We start from the raw sequence: 12,226 nt of genomic DNA, 5'->3' as shown, positions 1-12,226 counted from the left end.
GCTGAGTTCTTAGCTGGCCTGAGCTATACAGTGGCTTTTTGAAAGGGGGCAGGGAAGAGAGACTAGAGCAGCTTCCAACAAATGAGACCTCAGAGCTCCAGACCCCCGTGGCAGGTGAGGTGGGTGGGACACAGACGACACCGGGAAACCCATCAGCATCCCCGTGCAGGAGCAAACCCTGGCAGCTGCATCGACACGTGTGAAACAATTCGGGGAGAGTGCTGACATCCAACCGCTCTGCACACAGCTCCCTTCCACACTCCTGAACCGATTAGATGAAAAACGCCTCCATTTAGATAACTGGAAATTGCTTTCGGAGCCTTAATTTCCTATTAGCTCATTAATCTATTCAGACTCCCAACAAGACAGCTGATGATAATTCCGGAGGAAGTGGGCACTTAAGAGGAGAGGCTGTGGAGGCGGGGAGAGGGGTTGGGCAGGAAGGAGAAGTTTCTGGCTTCCTGGGTGGAGGGATATCCCAACGTTTATTTGTCAAGCCAGTAACGGTGTTAGCTTTTATCAAATAGCACTCATAGTGGGCCATTACCTTGTTTATCCTTTTTCTTTTTAACAGTTTTAGTAGTGACTTCTCTCACAAGCAACTTCAGGGGAGGAGGGTTTTACTGCGGCTCACATTTTGCGGGTACATTACATCATGCTTGGGAAGACATTGGCAGCAGGGGTGTGAGGCAGCTGGTCACGTGGCCCCCACAGTCAGGAAGCAGAAAGAGATGAACGCTGATGCTCAGCTCGCTTTCTCCTTTTTATTCCACCCAGAACCCCAGATGGTGCATCCAACAGGTAGGGTGGCTATTTCCACCTCAATCAATCTAACCTAGGAACTCCCTCACAGACATGCCCAGAGGTGTGGTTCCTAGAGATTCCCGATCCTGCCAAGTTGTCAATCAACAGTAACTGTCTATTGAGGCAGACGTTATAAACCCATTTTAGGGAAAAAGAAATGGAGGCACAGAAGCGATCACATGACCAGCTTGCAGCAGCAGCAGGAGTCACAGACACGTCTGCCCTGCAGCCTAGGCTTCTGATCATGTGTCCTCTCCACATACACACATGCTGTATGCATTTCTGAACAGATGATGATACACAAGACCCAAGTGAGAGAAAAGCTTGAAATTCCCAGAGCCCTTGAATGAAAACTGGAGCCTCTTACCAGGGCCCTTCCTATTTCCCTACCCATTTTTCCTTCCTTCCTTCCTTCCTTCCTTCCTTCCTTCCTTCCTTCCTTCCTTCCTTCCTTCCTCCCTCCCTCCCTTCCTTTCTTCCTTCCTTCCTCCGTTCCCTCCCTCCCCTCCCTTCCCTCCCTCTTCCTTCTTTCTTTCCTTCCTCCCTCTCCTCCCTCCCTCCTTCCTTCCTCTCTTCTCTCTCCCTTCCTCTTTCTTTGTCTCTTTCTTTCAACAGCTTCAACAGGGTCTCACTCTACAGCCCAGGCTGCTCCCCAACCCTAGCCCCCTCCTGCCTCTGCCTCCTGAGTGCTGGGATGACAAGTCCCCGTGAGTGCACGGTGCCATGTCCGCTCTGCTCTTTACAGCGGCCAACATCATCCCATTCCGCCATCTTTTTAGCCAAGTTCACTTCATGCACCATCTACCCACCCCCCTACCCACCCACAGGTAAATTCCACCAGTCCAGGGACTTTGTCCATTTTATCTTCTTATTGTTGCTTCTGGCGCCTGGAAAACCCTTCGGTACAGGGTATTAATGTTTTAAAATTGAACATCCTTGGTTCAAAAACCTGAAATCCAAAATGGCCTCGGATTTGAAACTTCCTGAGCACCTGAAGGTCCACAGGTGGAGCACCCCACGCCTAACCTCAGAGCTGAAATTTGAGTTTCTAAAAGCAGTGCACAAATGAAGTTTAGGTTTTGGGGGTTCAAACTTGGGTCCCAACTCTAAGACACCTCATCACATAGGCAAAGGTTTGCATGATGCGGATCCTCTAAACTCAGAATGCCTTTCAAACACAAAAAAAATACCTTTGGTCCCAAGCACTACAGATAATAACTTCTTAGCCTGTGATATTAATTATCCAACTGGTAAATATTAGGTGAATGACTGGTGAGCTGGCCTTGCCCACTTCTTTAAGAAGTGACCTCTAACCTCCTCATCCTCTGGGTCACCTCTCTGAAAGGTCACTTGCCACTGTTCTTCGTTCCTGTCCTTCGGTTCCACTCAGACTCATTTCTCCACGTTGAGTCTTTCCCCTAACTCTGCGACCATGGAGCCTGCATATTATCTGTTCCTACCCCCCACCAACCCTCCTAGGAGCCCATCCAATGTGTCCACATTTTTGTCAGTCCTTGAAAACACATGCAAATAAACGCCTACCCCCTCGCTTTAAGTGAGGCTCCCCGAGGGGTTTTATCCGGGGGATAAGTGTGGGTTTCAACTGTTAACTTCAGTGTGTGTGTGTACAAATACATCATGGAGCTGGCTCCTGTTCCCGTCGTAGCCGACAGAGGTATGTGGTTGGGACAAAAGCACACCCGGACACCATGCCAGCTGCAGCAGCAATCATTAGAGTCGGAAGGGTCGAGCACATTGGTGAAGTCATGAATTCTGACCTCGCCCTTCCATGTGCCAGGAGCTACTTTGCATAAGGCGATGTGAGAGGCGGTGGGGGAAATGGTCCCCGATGAGAGTGTGAGGCGAGGGCACTTCGGTGACTCCTTCGTGCAATCCAGTGATGGGCGCCACTATCATGCCTGCTCTTCAGAGGAGAAAAAGCCCAACATTGCAGGCCTCTTAAGACTTCAAGCAGAAATGGGACCCAAACTTAGTGCTGGCGGCGGCTTCCAGAGCCTCAGCTCCGTGCGGCTGGCCTGTCCCCAGCCCACTCTACCAACCCTTGGCAGGGTCTCAGCCTTTGCTCATTACTCCTTGAACAGAAGACAGGGAGGAAGGCCGCCTCTGGGTCCCACCTCTAGTGCTGAAAATTGAAAAGGCTTGAGGAGTGTTCAGCCTTGCTGACTCCTGGCTGCGTCCTGTCACCTAATTACTTGACTTCAAAGCCTCCACGCAGCAGGTGTGAGGATGTGAAAGCCATCCCCCCTTCCCCCCCCCCAGAACACAGCATGAATTGATACAGCCAAGATGTCTCCAAGGCAGCAGCAGTACTGGGGGGATCGGGCAGCTCTGAGCCAGACCTAAGCACCTGCCCATGCACATCTCAGAGTCGGGAAGCTGGGGGGGGGGTCACCTGAGAGCCCAGAACCACAGAGGACAGCAGTTCCAAATGCTAATATTCAGCAATTACTATCCCAAACACCCTTAGACCGTGGAGCTAACCGATCCCCAGGGGCTGAAAATAATTAACTCTCCCCATAGCCCAGGCTAGCAGGAAGCTCAGTGTGGCGGACTTACTCAGGTGAGGCCACCAGAAAGGCATTCTGCAAGATGCCTGAATAGGCCTAGGACACGGACACACACACACACACACACACACACACACACACACACACACGGGGGGGGGCCGTAGGGGGGCAGGGGAGACTCTTATTGAGTGTCTCCTATCAAGCAGACACATGTCCACCCCTATCTTTTCTATTGTCAAATGTTTCTGTTTTGTAATTGTTGGACCTGAGTAGGTAGTTAATACATGTGTGCATATATGTATATGCACACACACACACACACATACACACACATACACACACACACACACACACACACACACACACACACACACGAGGACAAATATATGAGGTGATGTGCCCATGTTGTTTACACAGCTACTAAGTGGCAGGAACAGGATTTGAACCTGGTTTAATGTGCCTCCAGAGCCCATGGCTGGTGCCGATGCCTTCTCTTGCCTCCTTCCTAACCTCCCATCAGAATGACAGAGAATGTCTATAGGGAAGGGGTAAGGAGTGGAGGTCTGGGCACTCCCACCTCTTAACCAGAATTAGCATGAACATGAAGCCATAGAAAGAAATGGAGCAGGAGTTAAGGGACCTGAGTTCAAATCCTCCCTCCTACTTCTTAGCTCGACTTTTCCAAGTCGAGACACAATTTTTACAGACATAAAATGGGGAAGTCATGGCACCCTTTTGGAGACAGTGCATGATGAGAAAGAAGAGAAGAAAAAGAACTTTGCAAATTACCAAAGGTATCAGCAAGCCACAGGACTGGAGCCAGGCTATGCACTGTTTTTATAAATAAAGTTTTATTGGACTGAATCCATGACCATAACTCTTTCTGAACTGTCTGTGGCTACTTTCAAAATACATGAATCAGTTTTGAGAAGCTTCAAGGGAAACATGAAGGCTCCCGAGAACCATGGAACCTAAAGTATTTGTTACAGGACAGCTAGAAGAAAAGTTTGCTGACACTAACCTCTAACACTGTATTAGTTACTGTTTCTGACAACTAGAAGAAAAGTTTGCTGACACTGACCTCTAACACTGTATTAGTTACTGTTTCTGTGACAGAATATGTGGAGAAACTAGAAATCAGGGGACACAGTCCACCACGGTAGGAAAGCCTGGTGGTGGGAGCATGAGGTCGTGTCATAGCAGCAGTGAGGAAGCAGAGTTGGGGCAGAAGGGGAGCTGGCCTAGAACAGTTAGCCCCTATTCCTATAACCCAATGTCTGCCAGCCAGACCCCCACCCCATGTTCGAAAGGACCCGAAACATTAGCTGGGGACCAAGCATCCCATAACATGAGACTGTGCGAAACACTTCACATTCAAAACCACAGTAAAGGCTCTGAGCACAGGAGACCCCACCGGCCCCAGCACATGGTGTTGTTAGCCTTCCTACTTCTCAGCTCTGGCTTTACTCAGAACCATTCTCCTCGATACCCTACCCAAACACACAGCTTCACCTGGGACCCTTTCTGAAACACAAAGCAAATGTCTCTCCTCAGGGTCAAGAACTCACAACTCCCTGGAGAGTGCCAAAGCCCATCCGAGCGCTGCCTGATATCTGGTATTGTAAAAAGTCTTTTAAAGGGAAATCACTCACTTGCAGTTTTTACACTTGAGGCCAAAAAGCATCCCTTTCCCGCAGACCGTGCACGTCTGAGACATCCAGTACTTGGTGGAAAACCTGTAAGAAAGAAAGGGGAAATGTCCTAGGTGAGGCAGTGGCCGTGGGCCCATCTCCAGGAAGATGTACCCCTAGATCCTGCAAGAGGGGATGACAGGAAGCCTATAAACCCTGGATTCTGGTCCTGCTTGTTCCAAAACAGGTGATAATTAAGTTCAATTAAGTTTGCTTAAACCAGGAAGCTTCAGTATCCTTGCCTATAAAGTGGAAGTAATCTTGACATCAACCTCGGAGATTATATGTTGAAGGTGTCCTAACACCTGGCACACAGGTAACGCTCAATGAATCGGTCTGTGTCAGTCATTACCTTGAGTGTTCATTATGGTCATTTATTCACTCGACAAACACCGTAGGTGGCCTGCAAGTTCAATTCTATAAGCGAGCAGTGAACCTCCAAATTCAGGAGCAGAGGAGAGCTGCCCCTGACCAATGAAAGCCTGCCTCTTCAGACACCCTCGGTTGGTTCACCTTCCCCTAGTCACCGTCACCTACTGCAAATACAGTGTGGAAGTCCCCACACAGCGAGGTCACCAAGGCCAGTTGGAAGGCATCAGATTATCTCTCCGATCACCCCTCCTGTGCCGGGCCGTGCTTCCCGCCTTGAGATAGGAGACAGAGGAGCGGCTGGATCCGGCAAAAGTATTGAAGGTTCCCGGGTCACAGTTAATTTTAATTTTCAATTTGTGCCACCCTCGGCAGTGGTTGTATGTAATCTCCACTGCCTCCTCCAAGTGCCAAAGGGGAACCTTGGAGGTTATGTAACTCAGAGATGGATAACTCTGAGGGGGGAAGCTGGCTCCCCTCCGCTGCCATCCCCTCTTTTGGGATCTGGGTCAGCCCTTCGAGCACAGCCAGCCAGCTTCAGCCTGGAGCTGCCACAGCTAAGCAAACAGCAATATTCACCACGGAGATGCCGGCTTGCTGATGCTCCCTCTCCAGCTTTGGACTTGGGCTTAGTTAAGCCCCTTTGGGGTTTGGGATAAGCAGGGCTTATCGGGTCTGTTCTGCAAGCTGGGGCGGCTCAGGGGAGGAGATGGCAAAAGACCCACCGGGCAGCAAGGCAGGAATGGGGGGGGGCAGGTGTGAGGGTCCGCTGGCAGATGTCTCCCCTCTTCAGCTTTGGCCTGTCCCCTGGGTTGCCTCGCTTTGTCCTGTTGCCTGGCTCTTGCTGTGATAATTCCAATGACAGAGTGAGATCTGCTGCGGGGGGGTGGGGGTGGGGGGTGGGTGTTTTTTGTGAGACAGGATTTTATCATGATGCCCAGGCTATCTTTGAACTCTTAACTCTCTGCCTTACCCTCCCGTGTGCTGGGACTGCTAGTGTGTACCACTAGACCTGACAACCTAGGGAATGAGATGTTAGCACATGTTTCTTTTCAAGGCTGGGGGTCTCTCATTCCTGACATCTAGCCTGGGGTGGGGGTGGGGGGAATGCAGGGTGAGGCTGAAGAGTAACACCCATCAAGGGGCCCTCACCTCACTAGGAAGCCAGCTATGGGGCCCGGAGATGGTCAGCCTGCTTCACTCCCCTGGACATCAGCATCCGAAGGTGGGGCACCAGGGCAATGGTAAGAAAGCCCAGAGGGTAGAGCCAGCCAGGTGAGACTGAGGCAAAAGGGTAGCCAACCCAGGGGTGTGGCTGAGCCACAAACGTGACCAAACTGGAGGGGTGGCTGGGCCAGAGAGGCATCTGATACAGAGGGGGAACTGAACCCAGGGATGAGCTGAACCAGGGATTGTGGCCAACCCAGGGGTGGAGCTGAACCAATAAACATTTGAAAAGGCCCTCATCTGAGTCCTCTTCGCTCCACAGATCAGCCTCTAGTCACGGACAGACCTGTCTGTCACTACATCTCACGGCTTCCATCAAGGTCTTTCCAGTTTCCAGTTGTGACATTTTTTTTTTCTTTAAGAACTGATGATGAGCTGTCTCAGGGCGAGTGCAGCCTTGCTCCAGGCTGAGGCTGTGTGTGTGTGTGCCTGGATTTTCTCCCCGCAGCCCGCTGACAGACCTCTGAGGCTTGTTGAGGTCCCTCTGCTAACTGGCCAGCTCCCCAGGGACACAGACCCATGTCCCACAGCACGGACACTGGGAATCTGCAAGTTGGAGGGATAGCTCCATGAAGGAGCAAACAAAACATCCAGCTGGCTCCCCTGGGTACAGAAACTCACCAGGGGGGATCTCAGATCACAGGGGCCCGAGCTAATTATGCTATAATTAGCGGTCAGTCCCCTCCCTCATCCGCCAGGGCCTAAGTCTCCTCATCTATCAGTGACTTCCCCCATCCTGGTCTGACTCTGCGCCTCCCCCCTGAGTCTGTGAGGAAATTGCGGCCACATGTAGAAAGCTGAATTTGGGAGAGTTAAGAAGTTGTTGGAAACAAATTCTAGGCCGTGGAGGATCCTGGGGAAGGCCTCCTGCTGGCCCCCTGCTCTGGGGTAACCTCTAGCAATGAGTTTAGCTGGCCATCTAAATGAGTTTCCCGGGTGAAGAGCCCCCACGTGGAGCCTGAAGTCCTTTATGATACAGTGAGGTGTGTGTACGGCCCTTAATATACCATCTCATTTTGTAGGTAGAATGTATGAACTTATCCCTACAGGAAAAAAAAAGTTTCTCTCTAACTTTGATGCCACACTCTGTAACCTGCTAGACTTGTTTCATGGATGTACAGTTTCGTGTTCTTTCTTTCTTTCTTTCTTTTTTCTTTTTTTTTTTTTTGGTTTTTCGAGACAGGGTTTCTCTGTGTAGCTTTGCACCTTTCCTGGAACTCAATTGGTAGCCCAGGCTGGCCTTGAACTCACAGAGATTCGCCTGCCTCTGCCCCCCGAGTGCTGGCATTAAAGGCATGCGCCACCACCGCCCAGCTTCGTGTTATTTCTTTAAAGGTCTTGATTATGATATCCCAGGGTCTTCCTTTATTTCATTGTATGCCATGTGATTTTTTTTTTTTTGATAATAAATATGACATTAAAAAAAAATGGAGTCCAGAGACGTTAAGCAATTTCTCACGGCTACAAAGCTTTAGTAGGAGGAAAACGGAACTCAGGTCAGTCTGAGCATGATGTCTCTGCTTTTTAACTGTCCTGTGTGGATTTGATAAGGACGAGGCTATGATGCAGACACCTCAATCCAACAAAAGACAGAAGGGTGTGGTGGTGTGGAAGCTGGGGATGGGCACATTCCTGGCACCCATAGGCTTCAGCACCCTCCTACCCCCCCCCCCCACACACACACAGGTACAGCCTCCTACCTACCTGTGCTTGATGGAGTTGCCAAGGTCTCTGCGTGGGATCTGTGGTGACCACCGTGGTACAGACAGTGTGTCTGAGGAGACAAAAACAGACAGGAAGGTCAAGGGCTGAGCCAGCTCTACCTGGGCGCTGGAAATAAAAAGGAGCCCCATCCACTGGCCTCACGCCAGGTAGAGCTCCAGTTTAGGTCACCGGCTCCACTCACAGGAGGCTCCCCAGGAAGGGCAGGCAGCAGATGCCATCAAATATGTCAACTGAGGTCAGGTATGGGAAAGCCCACCTGTCATTGCACTGTTCAGGCTGAGGCAGGAGGATGATGATGAGTTCAAGGTCATCCTGGGCTGCAGGGTAATATTCTGTCTCAGAAAGAAAAAAAGCCTGGGCGGTGGTGGCACACACCTTTAATCCCAGCACTCCGGAGGCAGAGGCAGGCGGATCTCTGTGAGTTTGAGGCCAGCCTGGTCTACAGAGTGAGATCCAGGACAGGCTCCAAAACTACACAAAGAAACCCTGTCTCGGAAAACAAACAAACAAAAAGTAATACACCAACAAACACAAAGCTGAACAGAAAGCTCTTCAGATATTGCAGATAACGACTTTCAGAATGTCCAGCTGTGTGCAATCTCAACCCATACTAGAATGAGCAAGTGAGTGCAAGGATGTCTAGGTGAACGGGATGGAGGAAGGAAGGATACCTGGATGGATAAAGGATGGGTAGCTAAGTCGGTAGATGGATGAAGGTTTGTGATGGAGGATAGATGGATAGGCAGATGGCTACATGTATGGATGGATAACGCTGGGTGGGTGGATGGACGGATGGACAAATAAGAATGAGAAAAACAATAAAGCACCCAGACTTCAGACTGGGTACCTGGTCCTGCTTTTTCTTTTCTTTCTTTCATTTTTTTCCATGCCTTAGGCCAAATAGGAGCAAAACCACATCGTCGAAAATGACCAAGTTCTAGGTCCTCTGAGACCTTGAGCATAAGCCCCAGCACACCTCCACTGCTGCCCGCCCCCCTCACCAGCCTCCTGGAAGACCTTGCAGGCAGTTAGACATAAAACAGCAGCTGAGTGAACTAGTGCTGCCTCAGACAGACAGGGAGAGAGGCAAGTGGCCAACCCCACGCCAGCGCCCACTTCTCAGCCAGATGGATGGAGCCTGCTGGGGACTTCAGGGCTGCAGATGTGTGCCTCATTTTTCACAGCCATTGTTATGGAGTGTCGCTCTCACTGGGAGCGCTGGGCATGTCAGAACACGTTGGAGAGCCTTTAACCCCGGTCATCTCTCTCTTCTGCCTACTGATGGCCACAGTCGTCTGAAAGCTGTTTCCGAGACCGATATGCCGCCCTTGCAAAGCTGGGACCCTTTTTTTTTGGCAAGAGCCGATGGTTTTCCAAGCCCCAAATGCTGAAGAAAACTGAGGAGGTGGCGTGATAGTCATACGCCCCCCAGCCTGCAGAATGTTTAACTAACACAGCCCATTTTACTACTTCATCCAGTTTCTGAGGGAGATAGAAAATGAGAAAAAAAATGATGTTCTTTAAAAATACTTTTCCGGGCTGGAGAGATGGCTCAGCAGTTAAGAGCACTGACTGCTCTTCCAGAGGACCCGGGTTCAATTCTCAGCACCCACATGGCAGCTCACAACTGTCTGTAACTCCAAGATCTGACACCCTCACACAGATATGCAAAGAGAAAAAAATTTTAAAAATTAAAAAAAAAACAAAACTTTTCCATGTCAACTCCTCTTGTAGACTGACATCAGACACAGGAAGAAAGACATTACTCATTAACTCTGAAAGGCTGGACAGGAAAGGAAGGTCAATCTCCTGTGAGTAATCTACAAAACAGGAAGTACTGAATGAGAGTCCACTCATAGGCCATTAGTAATGTCTGACAAAGGTTAGTTGAGAAGAACTGAGAGGAAGAGCAGCGAGATTAATTACTAATATCAGCCATAAGTGAGGAAGGAGGTACGCCTAACAAGTCTTGAGATTAATTAGTAATGTCTGCTATGGGTGAGGAAGTAGGTAGTGCTTACAAGTCTTGAGATTGATTAGTAATGTCTGCCATGAGTGAGGAAGGAGGTAGTCCCTCACATGTCTTGTATACATTTACCTCCTCTACAAAAGCAAGAACCAAATCTACACCTTTGAATTCACCTCGGAGCATAGTGCCTAGGGGTAAGTATGTTCTTAGCACAAGTTTGATGAAACCAAGATTCTTACAACAGAAACTTAGTATGTGCCAAGAAATCTTCTGTGTGTACTTAATAGCCAGAAGCTATGCCTCCTTGCATCCTGTGCCGTAGCTATTCCCTTTGTACAAAGGAAGGCCAGGGAACTCAAGGAGGTGCACTGGTCACACAGCCAGGTGCCAAGAGAAGCATGTGTAAATGTACTCCCTAAAGGGACCAGGGAGACGGCTCTTTGGGTAAAGTGCCTACTGTATGAGCATGAGGACCTGAGTTCAGATCCCCAGCTCCCATGAAATATTTGGAAATTTCTGAAGACATTCTGAAGGTATCACACTGTGTTTGGGAGTTTGTTACTGGCAGCTAGTGGGATAAAGCCAGAGGCTCTATTTAGCATCCCTTAATACATAGGTGAGAACTTTCCCCATACACGCAACAACTTAAAACATCCCAAGTATCAGTTACACCAAGGTTGGGACTCTTGATCTGGAAGTTTCTATAACTGCCTGCCCCCCCCCCAATAAAGCATCTCAGATGATGCCCCCAGGCTCCTTCGGGCACAGAATGAGTCATCTTGGGCTATGAGCATCTCCCATTAGCTCTGTGTCTTGCTTAGTCCTCATCCGTCCCCTTTGCCCAGGGCAGAAGCAATTAAGCTCCAGGACTGGCTTTCCCGTTCCAGGCTCAGCTGGAGGGGTACATCCTGTCAACTGCATTAAGCTGCAAAGCCTCATTAGTCTGGAGGCTTCGCTCCCTAGGCTCGGCTCCGTCTGTGGGCGTGAGACTCGAACTCCAATGGCCTCTCTCTGCTTCCTTTGTTTGGGTTTCATTAAACTTGCCAGTGCGAGCCTCAGAGCAAAGGCAAATGGTTGACAGGGAAGAAGGAGGGGGAAAAGAGATACGGAGACTCGAGGCCTTATCATAACAGGGAAGGCAAATAACATTTACGGCAATTAAACCGATCTAGGAACTTCTGCTTAACAACCAAAGCGTCTATTAAGATGTCTCCGTAGCTGCGTGGAAACCTCTTTCCCACCCTAATTTTCTGATAACAAGGCAGAGTCTTGCCCAGCGCGGCTGCCTTCATCTCAGGGGAAGAAAAATAGACGCCTCTTTCAAGATATTTCCATCGCCAGCACATGGAAAGAGGGAGACTTGGGAGGAAGGCCGTCCTTGTTCTGAGGTCTGGCTGTAGAAACCCTTTAAGACACACACCCCCAAACGGAACAGGAGATACAACCCAGGAGCCACAGACTTTGAGAACACCTTGGAAGTCCAAGAACAGATGGGGCCAACGTTAATAAAGTGTCCAAGTTTTATAAACATTCTGTTTTGTTTGATTTGGTCAGGTTTTTGAGATGGTCTCAGGTAGCCTGGGCTGGCTTCAAGCTTGCTATGTAGCCCAGGCTAGCCTTGAATTCATAATGCACCTGTTTCCACCATGGAGTGCTTCCACCCATTTCAGACTTGTGACTCTCTGAGCTATAAGGTGAATACTCGTACGTGGTCTTTAAACCACTGGATTTGTGGCGATCTGTCAGAGCAGTGGTACAAAGCCCTCACAGCTCCAGTCCTGTGCCACGTGTGTGGCTTCAAGAATCTGGGATGTAACGAACCGCACAGCCAACTTTTCTACGATTAAGCTTCTCCTGGGGAAATAAAAAGCAAATGGCTGAACCAGAGAGCGCCCTTTTGGAAAACAAAACAG

General features: G+C 49.6%; 1 protein-coding gene across 2 annotated transcripts in view; it reads right to left on the bottom strand.

Moving 5' to 3' along the window:
• Nucleotides 1-12,226, bottom strand: part of Ksr2 (kinase suppressor of ras 2) — a 382,945-nt gene that overhangs the window by 110,903 nt on the left and 259,816 nt on the right. For both annotated transcript variants that reach the window (XM_028878818.2, XM_028878819.2), the window contains exons 6-7: nt 8,324-8,393; nt 4,985-5,068 (exon numbers count right to left, since the gene is read on the bottom strand). In XM_028878818.2, coding sequence (XP_028734651.1) covers nt 4,985-5,068; nt 8,324-8,393 — 154 coding nt within the window. The remainder of the gene's footprint in view (nt 1-4,984; nt 5,069-8,323; nt 8,394-12,226) is intronic.

The sequence above is a fragment of the Peromyscus leucopus genome, chromosome 23 (genome assembly GCF_004664715.2).
Source record: "Peromyscus leucopus breed LL Stock chromosome 23, UCI_PerLeu_2.1, whole genome shotgun sequence".
Lineage (NCBI taxonomy): Eukaryota > Metazoa > Chordata > Mammalia > Rodentia > Cricetidae > Peromyscus > Peromyscus leucopus.
This window is presented reverse-complemented; position numbering and strand designations above follow the sequence as displayed.